We start from the raw sequence: 15,694 nt of genomic DNA, 5'->3' as shown, positions 1-15,694 counted from the left end.
TAACCCTTTTTTTTTGGACAATGTTATGGAAGGAAAACTTCCCCTTTTATAGACATCTAAGTTGGTTGGGCTTACTCTGTTAGACAATATGGCCCTTACAGAATTTTAAGGCCAATGTACAAGTTCTTTTCCATGTCCAAGTATTTGAAGAAGTAGCAGAAACTGTCTACTTTTAATGCTCAGATTATTGTTATATAGCAAAGTAGAAAATTACCACAACAGATTTCAAATAATCAATTTACTTTTAATACCTTTGTATGTCAACACCATCCAAAATTTGAAACAGTCGGATCTTCCAAAAAAATCCCTGAAAAGTACTTGTATATATGTTTGATATATTCCAGCACATTTTAAGAAATATCAAGCGAATTCCAGAACTTTTCCAGGACACATCTCTTTCCTAGAACTTTTCGAGCAATGATCTCAATATAAGCATTTATCATAAAGCCAATGTGAAGTAGAGATATGTACCCAATAAAACACCTCTGGAGAAAGAGATTATGCTGTTGCACTTAATGATGAAATAATTTACCATATTGAACACTTACTCTATTGCTTCTGGGTGTGTCCTCATGTGAATTGGACCTATTCTTCTGGAAGAGGCGGACTGGCCGACCCTTCAGTTTCTTCTCAAACAGGAGGAAGTAAGTAGCAGTCAGGTAGTCATACTTCCACTAAAACATCAAGAGTTTATTCAATCTTTTACAATGTGGACAGGAAAAATAAAGAGTAAGGCAAAAGTCTATTCCATATGGGATTCTAGGAAAACTACCTCAGAGTTCACCATAAGGCCATAATAAATTATTTGCTAGATTCTCATCCCCGCCCGCCCCCTGTTTGAGGCCCCGCCCCAATTTTTTTTATTTGCGAAAAAAAACACGAAAATACGAAATCCAGATTTTTTTCTCCGTTTTCCGCTTCAAAAATTAGTTTTATATTATCAATTTCCGGTTGTAGAAAACTCGTCATCTGCAAGTATGGTTTTTGTAATTCTAAAGCTGAAACGGCAACTTGCCGTTCTTAAAGATTGGTATGGGTGTCCAGTAGCCGATACTAAAACATGAATTCAGGTCTTTCATGAATTAGCCGAAGGAACAATTGACAAATCTGCGCCCATGGAGTGTGGTAACAGGGCCGTTGTGTCGGCCGGTAAATCGAAAGTGGAACTGACCCAGTGTGATATCGCATTTACGGTGGGGGAAGTGGTGTTGTACCTCGGAGCTTATTTAAAATTTAATATTGATGCTGATACAGAAGAGCAGTCGGCAACTGCCAGTGCGAAATCCGACGCATTTACAATTTTAATGTCGGGATTTTCTAAAGCAACAATGGCAAGGTCACTGTAATTTAAAGAGGACGATTTTTGGAAAAGTAATGTGGTGTGTATTCATACCAAAAGTTAGTACAGATATATATGTGGACTGAACAGTGAAATGGTGTTCAATGTGTATACTGCATACTCAAAGTTGTTATTAACAAAAAATAAAGATAAATGTACACTGAACATGCGCCTTTATTGCACTTTTTTAACACATTTGCAACCATTTCAAATTTTAGGAAAAATAAAAAATAAAAAATAAAATTCGCCCCCCCACCCCAATTTTGAAAAGAATTTGGATGAGAATCTAGCAATTAATTTATTATGGCCTAAGGGTTAATCGTAAGTTATAAAATTGGGCATAGATGTGGTAAAAAGAATAAAGTGAGGGGTTTTATGTCAAGGTTTTTCAGTATTCAACTAGAACTTTGTTTTTGTTCAGTTTCCCCTTATTAGCCAATAGACAAACTTCAGTATAAAAAATAAACAAAGGGCAATATATCTCTGTAAATAGTGGGGCACGAGACGTGAATTTAGAATGTGACACTCCTACTTCTCAAGATACATTAAACTGTAGCAAGTTTGGTCAACATGGGTGAAATAACATAAAAGTTATGCTGTGGTCAAACTTCGGTATTAAAAATAAACAAAGGGCCATAACTCTGTATATAATGAAGCACAAGACCTAATTCCAGTGCACTACACACCTTCTGTGGGTGATGCAGGTAAACTTCAAGTTTGATAAGATATCTTTAATGGTTTAAAATTTACAGGCCGGACAAAAAATTCCTGAAAATGTTGCACTTATTTGACCTTTGACCTTGAAGTGAAGGTCACAGTGACCTAATTCCAGTGCACTGCACACCTTCTGTGGGTGATGCATGCATACCTAGAGTTTCATTAAGATATCTTCGACGGTTTGAAAGTTATGACCCGGACAAGTTCTGATTAGAAGAACCAGTACTAATACAATATGTCTCTCTTCATTCGAAGGGGAGACATAATCACTAAGCTTCACCATCAGAATTTAGAAGACAATAGGAAAGAGATTAAACAAATTCGAAATCATGATCGACGTACCTCAGATACTGTGGTCTCCATTTCTTTCTTTGTTTTACCGTAGTGAACAGCCAATTCTGTAATACAGTCATCGTCTAATACTTTTCTCTGGAATACAAATAAATATGTCATTACCCGAGATTCTCAACAGATGGCAGCACTGTGCAATGACAACAATGTGATGTAGCACTCAAATGACAAAAACAAAATGTGAATGCTTGATATCTATCATGCTAATTGTCAAAATGGCAGAGCTAGACAAGAAAACAGTCTAATACCTGTGTTTGATTAATAGAATCTTTCACTCCCTTGGGCTAGATAGGGGGATCTCAACCCGAGGGGGAAGATTCTTATGTTGCCACACACGAGGCTGTGCAGAGTGTTTGGCAACTTAAGAATCTTTCCCCGAGGGTTGAGATTCATCTATCTTGCCCACAAAGGGGTGAATGATTCTTTTTCTCTTACCCTGTTCTCCCAATGTGTATCATATACACAATGTAATGATAACATTACATGCTAAATTCAGGGTTGACGTGACGTTGATGGATTGTTGATGTGACGTCATTGTATTGTTGAAGTGACGTCATACACCATTGTTATGAATAGGGGAATCCCCCCCATCTCAACCCTAGGGTAAGACAAGGAAATCTCACACCAGTAAAAGTGCGGATATACATGTCCAGGGTAAGAGAAGTAGAAATCTCAACCTTCAGGATAGCATATTCCCTTCAGGTTGTTAAATCTTGTGCTACATTACAAAGAGATGGGTGCTATTAGTGACCATACAGAAGTTTGTCAAAGAAAACTTGTGTCATGAAATGATAGCTTGTCTGAAGTTGTACTTTGTATTTACGCTGCCACAAATGAACAGTCAAGGATCGTAGACTTGTGTGTCAGTAATCGATAGCTTGACTCATGTCTTATTTTATTTTCATTCAGTTTCTATGAAATTAACAGCTTTTGACCTAGTCCGCCAAATCTGACCAGAATCACAGGCTCCAAATTTCTGATCAGTCACCTGTTTATGCATACAGGCAACCAATCAGAAATTAGGAGCCTGCGGTTATGGTCAGTTTTAGTGGACTGCTTTTAACAATACAGATTTGTGTGTCGGTACCAGAGATCTTGACAGCGGTCTTACTTTGTATTGACTCTGCTAATAAACCTTATGTGTCCTTACACAAAGCTTGAGAGAGGTTTTATTTCGTTTTTGATCTGCCACTAATTAAATGAACCACTTTTGACCATACTAAATTGTGTGTCTGTACCAGAGACCTTGACAGAGGGCTTACTTTGTATTGACTCTGCCACTAATTAAATGAACCACTTTTGACCATACTGACTTGTGTGTCGGTACCAGAGATGTTGACAGAGGGCTTACTTTGTATTTACTCTGCCACTCCACAGGTATGTTGAAGCTCTTGGTCAGCCAGGGGTGTTTGATGAGCTGCTGTACGGTGATCCTCCTCTTGGGGTCCACTTTCAGCATCATAGCTATCAGGTCCTTACTCTCCTCCGACAGCCAGGTAGGGGACTCATACTTCCCACTCTGTAATACACCAGAGAAATATCAGTTCCTACTATATAACAATAAACTCTTCGAGGCTACAGAATCACACTTCTCCCAGGGATATCCCACACATACATTTGCTTGATTTTTCTATTTCACTCAATCTGTTCTATATATATAATACACAAGAGAATATCACCTCCTACTCTATAATACAATCTCTGAGGCTACAGAATCATACTTCTCCCAAGGATATCCCATTTGATATACCCCATGCTAGATTTTTATATCTCGTTAAGTCTGTAACTCTGTCTGGTATCTTTATGGAACATTTAGCACAAAATTTAACAAAATATATTTATTTGCATGCCAATAAATAAGTTGCATTTAAAATACAGTATTTTGGACTTGAATGTATTTCTTGGATGTTGATAACTAACAATATTAATTATACATAAAACACAACCTACACCGTGAAATGTTTCTTTCCGTAAATCATCATTGACTACATTATTAACAGTCTATGCAATTGAGTGTATCTTGGAGGCCCCATACAAGTTATTTGTTAACTATGGTGAAACTAAATTTTTGTTTTTAAACAGGTGTGAGAAATAAATCTTTCACCAATAACTTAGCGATATCTGGCAATCTAATTAAAATTATATCTTCACATCGCTCCCATTTACTGATATGTCCACGCGACATATCAGTAAACGGGAGCGATGTGAAGATATAAGTTACGCAACATATCAGTAGACGGGAGCGATGTGAAGATACATTTTAATTAGATTGCAATATCTGGTAAACTGATCTCACTAAGATTTTGTAGCATGATTGCAACTGGAATATTACAGATTTCTTAACCCTTGACTGTGATTACCCCCAATCTCGCTTAGTTACACAGTCAACATTAATAATGTGATAAAAATTATACAGGCGTTATCAAATAGACAAAACATCATTCAAAATACAATCCAAAAGATAAACCAATGAGATTTCAAAGAAGCAAAAATCAGGATATATATTGTCATCATGATCATGACATACAACTCCTTTCCTGATGATTCAAATTTAAGATTTCAAAATTACCTGTATTTTCCTGTACAGTTGTGGAATCTTCTCATCATCAAAAGGGAGATAACCGCAGAGAAGTGCATACAACAGGATCCCCATGCTCCAAAGATCAGCCTGTGCAACACAATATTACAGCGGATTTTAATAAGGCAAGTATTCATAAAACATATTTACCATGGTTCGACACCAACACTAGTCCATTAGTCCTGGACTAGCAAAATAAATATGAAGGACTAGCAAATGTTCAATATTTGTTAGTACTGTTGACTAGATATTTTTTCCCACCCTCTCCCTATCAAATAATGATCCATTCCCGGCATTTACCGAGACAATAACAAGTAAAAACAACCAAGGACTAGATGAATAATATAATAACTAGTCATTTAGACTATGTAAGAAAAATAGTTAGTGTCTAAACCTGTTTACCAAACCATGGACTTAATGTTGGGTAGCTGTAGATGAATAGGATTTTTTTTATTCTACTTTGCAAATATTACTTTATCTTGGTTTCAATAACTGTGCTTTGATCTATTGCCTGCTTTGATACTGTACACTTTCTGACATCAACATTTCTTATTATACACATTGATAAAAAAAAAAAAAAATTGATAGGCTGATTAAATTTTAAGAAGTTGAAAAAATATCAAATAAACTTCAATCTGCCTATCAAATTTCAATCAATAATTTTACATAGGTCTTTTTATTGTATCTAGATTGGTTTGTTTAATAAGGCAAAAGAAATCTTAATTTTATATGAAGTTTTGTATTTATTAAAACACAAAAAAACAAAAACAAATCCTGCAGACATAGAAAAGAAAGCACACAAAATCAAAGTACAGCATTAGAGTATTAATCGGTCTTTATTTCTGAAAATCTTCTTTCGAAGCAATATATTTGTTTTTACATCCCCTCATCTTCGCTAGCCAAGTGTTCGTTTCCACTTTATGAATGTGTATACGAAGCAAACACTTGGCTAGCGAAAATAAATGTGTATACGAAGCAAACACTTGGCTAGCGAAGATGAAAGTGTATACGAAGCAAACACTTGGCTAGCGAAGATGAATGTGTATAGGAAGCGAACACTTGGCTAGCGAAGATGAAAGTGTATATGAAGCGAACACTTGGCTAGTGAAGATGAAAGTGTATATGAAGCAAACACTTGGCTAGCGAAAATGATCCCCTTGAAAAAAATTGTTTCAGGAATATCAAATGAATTTCGGCTAAAGCTTTATTTACCGATAATTCCTAAAGTATTCCAGGATTTAACATTTGTCAATTATGGGGTTTAATATTTATATTTATCAATTATGGGGTTTAGCCCATTCACCCCTGAAATTTTATAATGAACTATTCCAACCTTTGAATCGGAAGAGTTCAAATGTGTCTTCAGGGGTGAATGAGTTAATATTTATCAATTCTGGACTTTGGCTGAGATGAATGTTTCATTTCATTCAATATCACTTCCTCAGGTCCATATAACCACATATATTCACCCAAACAAAAGTCCTTGATTGTTATATTATAAGATGCTAAATAATGTTTTAATAATTAAACAAGACAAACGTATGAAAATTGCATGGAGTAAATTATTGTGTCTGGCAAGGAGCATTGTGATGTTACAATTGAATTGACGCTATAAAGTGAATATTGACCTGCTGTTTCTGAAAATAATAAAACTGAGTAAATATCACTATCACAGACTTTTGTGTGGTTATGATCGAACCAATGAGGACGTTGGAAAAAATGTGTGTCATTATATGTACATGTGTTGCGGCATTTTAAACCAAGTCAGGTAGTTTGTAGTTTTGACCAATGATAGCTGTAGAAAATTAAAGGTGCCACAACAGTGTAGTTTTAGGCAATAATAATGTTGCTGACTAATTATATTACTTTGTGGAAACCTCATTTATATAATGTCAGATTTCTCTGACATCTTAATCAAGGACAAAGCTGGAAATGATGTTTTCAAGCTTTCCGATTGATTATTTTATTTATTAGTTGTGTATTCTGTATTTTCATTGGTTTAAGTTTATAGAAATTTGATATTTTTTCAATCAGTGAAAAACAAACATGGTATTTAATAAATTACGAGTGCTTTTAAATTATTGATAAAGATGTAATAGAAGGGTTAGCTCCATCAAACTCGTCCCAATTTAATCGAACAATGGCCAAAATTAGAATATGCAGGAAAAAGTGTTGTCTTGACAACCTACCTCCGATCCTAGGTACTCTTTCCCAGAAACTAGTTCGGGAGCTGCATAAGCTGGACTGCCACAACAGGTGTATAGGTGGTTCTCCATACCTCCCTGTCCAAAACATATAGCTAGTTCGTTTTTACCTGTACAAGCACACTTTGTATTTTATATCACAATCCTGGCTGATTTGTTATTTATCCAGGAAATCATACTGATATCTAAATACATAGTTATCAATTTTTGAAATAATATTCCTTCATTCAATGCACGTCCTAATCACATTTTAACATACATACTCTAAGAGTTCTTATTTTAGCGGTCATAAACAGCATGTTAGTGAAATTTAACAGATTGACACATAGATGAATTGGTCCACTCACAAAATATGCAATAAAGAAACTATATACAGAAATTTCAATTAACGCAGTCATAAGTTAGCGCAATCCATGTTTGAAGTTCAAAAAGCGCTAAAATTATAATACCACTAAAATATGTATGAATCGACAGATACTTCTGGTCAATCCTAAAAACAGGAATGAATGTGTCGTAACACTGTTTAGCAAACCAAGATATATAAGCAAGATCTTGTTCTATACCTTTGGCTTTGCACACAATCCAAAATCAATCAATTTCAGATTTTGATCTTCATCCAAAAGTAAGTTTTCCTGGGGGTAAAAAATACACATTAATTTGTTATACAAGCAAAGAGCTACAGATAGAATATATAATTTTGTATCTTTAAAATATTAACAAGAGATATACAAACGGTATACAAATATGCCTGCAGACATCATGCAAGACTTAAGATTGATATGGTGTTTACATGTATATCTACTAAATCTTATGAGGTAGTGAAAGAAGTTGAGCTTGCAGAATGTATGTGCAAACAATCAATGCAGGCTAGGGTCCATAGCTTGGTGTTAAGAAATATGGAGTGAGTTTTATGAAAATTGGTCGAAACATTTTCTCATCATCAAGTAATGATTTTGTTGTTGTGACCTTAACTTTAGGTGTATATCGATCTTGATCATCAGGCGTAAGATAAATGTCAGGAATAATTATGTAAAGTTTATGAAATTTGGTTGAATATTTTATCAGGAAGTTGTGGACAAGCCAAATGTTGTGTTACCCACGTGCACCCCAGACTCATGAAAAAAATATTTTTACAACATGTTCTGAAGAGAATGAAATATAGATTATAGTACTTATACATTAGTACACTGTCCAGCATGTTTACATTTAGATATGAGTGCTATTATTGCCAAAAGACATGTTACATGCCCGAATACTAACATCAATTGTCCTCTGCTACTGAAACTATTTACCGGTTTTAAATCCCTGTGAGCGTATCCCTGGCTATGAATATATCCAACAGCTGAAACAATCTGACGGAAAAATATACGAGCTTCATCTTCTTCCAGACGATCTTTAGACACTATGTAGTCAAACAGCTCCCCTTCTGGACAGTACTGAAACAACAAAACAGAACTGAAACACCAAACAGATATGCTGTACACCCATTTTAAAATATCACAACAATCATCAAAGTGTAGCCAAATCATTGTGTTGATTTGATCTTTAATTCATGTATGTATATAACAAATAAGTGTACAAACATGTATAGTGTAACTGAATCGACAGTGATTTGATTGTTACAAACTAGTGCAAATTTTACACAATTGAGTATGTATACTGCATTGGTCATTTGCCTGATGGGTGTGACAGAGTATGGATCATACTATAGTCACCAAAATGTCCCATATAAAACATTAACTGATTCAAATTTGATGCAATCCATATCTACCAACCCAAAGGAAATCGTTAAATAGAAAAATCACATAAAGTACTGCGAGATGAATTAATCTGAATATATTTTTAAGTTAAAAACATTAATACCTGATCAGTATGGTAAAACTTTATATTGCTCACTATCTAGAACTCTACTTTCATTTCAATGCTCTTTACCTCCAAGACCATGAAGAATTTTGTATCAGTTTGGTAAAACTTTATATTGCTCACTATCTAGAACTCTACTTTCAAATCAATGCTATTTACCTCCAAGACCATGAAGAACTTTGTATCAGTATGGTAAAACTCTATATTGCTCCCTATCTAGAACTCTACTTTCAAATCAATGCTATTTACCTCCAAGACCATGAAGAATTTTGTATCGGTTTCAATGACTTGGAATAATTTACATATGTGTTGGTGACACAGAACTTTCATGGCTTCGATCTCAGTCTTCACACGAGGTAAATCTTCCTGAAAATACAAAAGTAAATGTGTCAGTAACTGAAATCAGTAACAAAAATGGACTGCAGTAGCAATGATATTAATTTTTTTTCCATAGTTTGCGAAAACTGTGGCTTTTGAATTTAACAAAATTGTGTCATATTTTGAAAAATAGGGACATTTTTCTAACTACACTGAAAATTGAAATTTTACCAAGTATCATCTACATGTAACTCAGACTAAGACATCCTCATTTACAAAAGATTTTTTCATTTTAGAAGAAATTTAGAAGAAAAAATAAATCAATGGGACTCTTTAAAGAGATTTTGGGGAAAAAATCTCTATTTTCTATAGGGAAAAAAAGGTCATTTTTTTCTTTTGATTGACCTTTGCATAAAGTTTGATTACGATCTGTTAAGAAATAAAGACACTACAGTGCTGACCCTGAATCTGACTGCACAGTCACGGGCAACAAATATACGCCTCAAGTCTTTCCCATAAAATGGCAGGGGCATAAAAAAGCAAGAAAATAGAACAACGTTCCTTTTAAATATCACAATCCTGATAAAATTGTATCGCAATAAAAATTTAGTAACACAAAATGTCAGTCTCTCACATTTTCCTAATAAAAACAATTACATTACATAGATATAAATGAAAAACCTGTCTAATCTGACACCCTTTGGGACATATTGGTCAGATTAGAAAAGATGGCGGAATGCACAGGTCTTATGAATTTGTTAGTTTAACTCATTCACCCCTGAAATTTTATAATGATCTATTCCAACCATTGAATTGGAAGCATTCAAATGTGTCTTCAGGGGTGAATGATTTAAGTTATCATTTGGGATTTCGTCATTACCTTAGACAGGATGTCCAAATACTCAGGTGTTCAATTATGGTCTTAATGTTATAAATAGCATTACATGAAAAGTGATGTCTCTTTTACCCCTACAGTTGGACAAAACCCCTGAAAATTCTGCCTTTTCAATGCTAAAGAAAATCTTATAGAGGCATCTGATCTAGAACAATGTATTACAATTTTTTTTATGAATGTCATCCAATTGGCGACTGTTATTTCTTAGATACAATATTCAACTACTTGAAAACCTACCCCAAGGGATTTCTTGTCCATGATCTTGATGGCAACCTTTTCTCCTGTTAAGGCATGATAGGCTAACTTCACTTTGGCAAATCCACCTGTAATATATCAAATGTTCTTCATGTACACACGATGTCTATGATGTCAGAGTTCCAAAACTTTTATATTCCAGAAATAATTGGAACTGTACTAAGAGGATTAGTTTGACCAGATACATAACCTGTTTGTCAATAGATGTTAATATAACGTTCCGAGTCATTGGTTAGTCAAATTGACAAAAGAAGAAAAGGAACCATTATGTTTTCTGAAAAGCATTATGACTCAAATGAAATTTTATAAGAACTTCATGGATTATTTCTCAACATTGTTATATTTTTTAAATATTTGTGTTCTCAAGATAGAAAAACATAAAGTGGATTTTTTTCTAAGAATATTGATTTTGCCAGGTTTCGCCTTGTTCCGGGATTGGAACTTTGCCTTGTTAATATTGGTTTTTAATCAGGAACTTTAATATTTTCCAAAAGAAAATATTGTCCCTTGGGGGTATTTCTCTTCACCTGTAATGCAATATTTACCTGAACCAATGGTTTCCCTTAGGTGGTATAGACCTCGTAGCTCAGAGTAGGATGAAGTCATGGTGAAGTCTGCAGGTACGGCCCCAACTTATACACTATCCAATTTGTCTAAAGAGGAGGAAATTAAAGCAGCTGTTAATGTTATTTCTAACTTAAAATCAAATCCCGGTCTGGCTGTGCAGTTTCTTTTTCCTGTTACAAAACTGGCGACTTGCCAACCCTTGTTTCAAGCACTGGGTGAAAACTTGACAAGGGGATAATACAATATATAATATTTATTCAGGAAAAGGCATACACAACACAATAATATCATATAAGTAGGTAATTTACAAAGTTGAAATAATTACTTTAACCTTATTTAATTTACCTTACCCTAATATAGGATTACCCATCTAAGCTTTACAACATTTATTTCCAATGGGGTCCCCTATAGGTATAAATATATTATAAATTTATTGTAATAAAAATGCATGTACATCACATCTTCAGATGTAGTGAAAATGATTAGATATATATATGACATAGCAAAACTTAATTAATAAATACAAGGCAAGGTTATATTATAGCCATCATTAGAAATACACAAATTCATTTTTTAAACTGTTTTTTCATCCCTTTTAGATAGTGTTGTTTGACTTAAATTTTGAATTTCCTTATATAATTGACTTGCTTAATGTAATCAGGAACATTATTCCAGTCTTTTGATGCACAATGGAAGAAAGTTGGGAATCTTGCCCTTTTGCAAACCCTTGTTTCAAGTACTGGATGAATGCTTGGCAAGGGGATACTTGAACTGTGGTTGTACTAACTACTGTGTCTTCAGGAGCTAAGACTTACAAAAAAAGGGGGGGGGGGGGACTGTAGCGGAACTTGACTGTCAGTTTGACTGAGTTTAGAGGGTCCCGGGTTCGAATCTTGGTCTAGCCATGCATTTTTCTGCTCCTTTTACATTTGTATTGGAGACATAATGCCATTTTTAAACACTGATAAAAAGGTCAACCAAGAAAAGTGTCTATCCGTTTGGATTCATTGACTAATTGGTGAATACATCATAAACGTTTCAAGGATAATGCTCCACTGATTTCAGTAGATATTTTAAAATCATACATGTTCATAATTTGAAATCCCATTTTAAAAACTGAAACACGATACATTGATATCGGTCTGTTATTTTGGATACACATACATGTACAGCTGACCTACATGTGAGTGCCCTATGGATACCAGTAGCAGTGAATCTCAATCACACGAACAGATAATTAACCAATCAATAAAAATACGATAGTGTAGTTGTGTGACACAGCCAATATTTATTGGTAAACATACGCCTCGGGCAGATTGTCAACAATTTCCCGCCCACTTTTTACGAACTAAATCTGGTAGCCTGGCGATATTCAGAGCCATGTCATTAAATATGCATGATACCATATGCATCACGTTTATCGTACCATAGTTATACATGAAAACTATTCCAATATCATGGAATTTAAAAATACATCATGCCGATTGGGAAATCAACATGGTTCTATCATAGATGATAGACCTATAGACTCGGGTTTTGAATATGTGAATATGGCTACAATCTACACCTGTCGGTCTCATTAGGGCGCTGAAGGTAAACATTGCCTTAACTCAACAATTATATAGATATAAATATGTAAATATTATAACATGTATATACCTGGAATCAATGTTACTTCCACAATCTTCTTATTGACATAATATAAATGGAATATATTATGGTTCCTTTCTAACCGGAAGTCTTCATTCAAGCACCTGCAATATTTGTTTGAAACTCGCTCACTTTTCTCGAGTAACCAATCAAACCCTTTCTACTATTCCTACAGAGTTATCGTTCTTTGGTATGGATATCCTGTGTAGACTCGCAGAAGCCCACACTTTTAAGAAAGCGTGACTCAAATGTAATGCTTACGATATGTAGAGGCAGAAAACGGTGCATTTGGGAACGATATAAATCTTACACATTCACTTTTCACGCCTTGTATTTGGTCAATTTAATTTTGTCAATTTCAGTATATGCCTCTGCTCCGTCTAGGCCTACTAGAAATATAGATCATGTATATATTTTATTTTGGCAGACTCAAAGAATTTAATAATTAAACATTAAATGAATGCGAGTGTGCTTTTAATAGTTTAATTTTTGATAAACTGACCTTCGATTTCCTGATAAATTAACCTTAAATGTCAAAAATAAGTTTTAAAAAATGTTTATAACTTAGAATTAAATCCTTAAAACAGATGAAATATTAATGGAGATGAATCGTTTCAAATGCGAGGTTTATACCTTTTCTTAATTAATATTTTGGGAAAATAAAATGCGCGGGATGGGTAAGTATTAAATAATTTACAAAATGATCCAATTTTAGCGAGCAGGCGTTACCTCGCTTCGACTACATGTTTAACTTATCTTGAGTATTTACTGGACACGAGAAGTCCTAGCGCGGGTAAATATTAATTCACCTATCCTACAATGAAATCGAAATCTCACGTTTCCTCTCATATAAGTTATATATGGCCATTATTGCATGAAAATGTAACCATTAATATTCAGAAAACATCGATATCAGCCGACGATTGTCATGGCTGTCTCGGTTGTTAACGTCATCGTTATCATAACGTCATCATCATCATAACGTCATCATCATCATAACGTCATCGTTATCATAACGTCATTATTATCATAACGTCATCGTCATCATAACGTCATCGTTATCATAACATCGTTATCATAGCATCGTTATCATAACATCGTTATCATAACGTCATCGTTATCATAACGTCATCATTATCATAACGTCATCGTTATCATAACATCATCGTTATCATAACATCGATATCATAACGTCATCATTATCATAACGTCATCGTTATCATAACGTCATGGTTATCATAACGTCATGGTTATCATAACGTCATCTATGCTTTTTAGCACACTTCTTTATGTGCGTTCGGCAGCGAGAACGTCTGCCAGCGTTTTGACAGTTTTTCTAAACAAGTTTGGATTGGTTTGGCTTTAAAGGGTTTAACATCCTTTTAACAGCTAAGGACATTTAGGGACGTGCCTCCATTTGTGTAATGCTGAACATATTTAAGCAGGGGATAACAATTTCCATTTTTTTAAGGACGTTGTCCTTGTATAGTCACGCTGTGGAGTTTGTCCTTGTATAGTCACGCTGTGGAGTTTGTCCTTGTATAGTCACGCTGTGGAGTTTGTCCTTGTATAGTCACACTGTAGAGATGTCAAGTTCAAAACGTTATCCAACAGACAATGTCTCATTTCACACCTTTGACATACCTATCTCATGTTTTACCCAGAGACATTTCTGTCTCAGTTTGGAGTGGTATATATATTTATCAGCTTTTGTACAGATACCAATACATTGGTATTTTGATACTGTGCAAATGTGAGAAAAATAATCTGTCCCGGCCTGGGGACAGAGCTATTTGCCTTTCTCAATAGTGAGGCATTGCCAAGAGAGGCGCTCGGAAACATTAATGCCTCCCTCTTGAAGTGTTCGGTTAATACAGAATGTTAAAACGTGTACCAGCAAAACGCACGCGAACGGTTCTGCTACAGAACAATCTTTATTCAAAGATGTCTGTTTCATTAGTTAAAAATTCGTACACGATACCAACATTGTATTTTATTTGCGCAGATTTTGTTCATAAACAAATGTTCGTTATAAATAAACTTTACTTATTTTACAACAATTATGAAACAAGTTATTCCAACTTATATTTAGCACTCTTGTTGGTGCACAGGGGGTCCTAATGCGAGAGGAAACAGGAGTACCCGGAGAAACCCCACGTGATACCTTTTCAAGTCTGATGGGGGTAGGCCTATCGAACCCCGGCGGTCTTGGTATAAATGGCGAGTGCATGCGTTATCTACTGTGCCAATTGACAAGCGTTTCTATGATATCAATATATTTGAAAAATGGTGATATAGTAATTTTACTTCTTTCAGATGGAATAAAAAGCCAACTTGAAATGAGTGCAAACCCCGTGGAAACATACAAATTCAAAAATGAATGAAGCACTAACGAAATTCACGGAATTTTGTCGACGTTCACATTGTCCACTGGAATATAGTTAGTTATGTTTGATTTTCCTTTGTCCAGTTGGAATTCATATTGCCTATGAATGACAATTGAAAGCAGTTCAATACTTATTTTTATCATTTTTGGAATTTGTTCATCTCATAAAAAATTCGATTACCATTATTATTATTCAGCATTTAGTTCAAATAACGTATGTAACGTGTACGCTTGTTCAATGAATAGAACAGCCATCGCCCAGGGAGTATGCAACGAAACAATTATGACGTCATAATAATGATGACGTCAACAATCGGTCCATGGCATTCATAGCCTATATGAATGCCAACTGAATTTCGTAGGGTTATATAGTGGCAATGCCATTCTATGGTAAATATTGCGTGGTAATGTCACACATACAACGAGTAACACGGCCCGACTGTTGACATTATCATTGTTGTGACGTCACAATGGTAACGCTGGATACCACTTTTTCTTGAAGAAACCTTAGTTGTATATTATTGAACAAGGAAAAGAAACTGAAGTTTATTTTAAACATATTTATTTGCCA

The 15,694-nt window shown here is 34.7% G+C and overlaps 1 protein-coding gene across 6 annotated transcripts in view; it reads right to left on the bottom strand.

The window, feature by feature from the left end:
* LOC110467341 (maternal embryonic leucine zipper kinase-like) overlaps nt 1–13,055 on the bottom strand; it is a 32,093-nt gene extending 19,038 nt beyond the window's left edge. For 4 of the 6 annotated variants that reach the window (XM_021524451.1, XM_021524452.1, XM_021524454.1 and 1 more), the window contains exons 1-11: nt 12,747–13,055; nt 11,066–11,173; nt 10,503–10,588; nt 9,302–9,418; nt 8,482–8,625; nt 7,753–7,821; nt 7,175–7,267; nt 4,977–5,075; nt 3,759–3,926; nt 2,399–2,485; nt 549–674 (exon numbers count right to left, since the gene is read on the bottom strand). In XM_021524451.1, the coding sequence (XP_021380126.1) occupies nt 549–674; nt 2,399–2,485; nt 3,759–3,926; nt 4,977–5,075; nt 7,175–7,267; nt 7,753–7,821; nt 8,482–8,625; nt 9,302–9,418; nt 10,503–10,588; nt 11,066–11,126 (1,050 nt within the window). In that variant the 5' untranslated portion in view covers nt 11,127–11,173; nt 12,747–13,055. Of the gene's footprint in view, nt 1–548; nt 675–2,398; nt 2,486–3,758; nt 3,927–4,976; nt 5,076–7,174; nt 7,268–7,752; nt 7,822–8,481; nt 8,626–9,121; nt 9,142–9,211; nt 9,233–9,301; nt 9,419–10,502; nt 10,589–11,065; nt 11,174–12,746 lie in introns of those variants that run through there. The other 2 variants (XM_021524456.1, XM_021524455.1) reach the window with 2 other exon arrangements.
* Nucleotides 13,056–15,694: the final 2,639 nt, after the last annotated feature.

The sequence above is a fragment of the Mizuhopecten yessoensis genome, unplaced genomic scaffold (genome assembly GCF_002113885.1).
Source record: "Mizuhopecten yessoensis strain PY_sf001 unplaced genomic scaffold, ASM211388v2 scaffold11171, whole genome shotgun sequence".
In the NCBI taxonomy this organism is placed as follows: domain Eukaryota; kingdom Metazoa; phylum Mollusca; class Bivalvia; order Pectinida; family Pectinidae; genus Mizuhopecten; species Mizuhopecten yessoensis.
The sequence above is the reverse complement of the archived record's forward strand: the minus strand, read 5'-3'. Positions and strand labels throughout refer to the sequence as shown.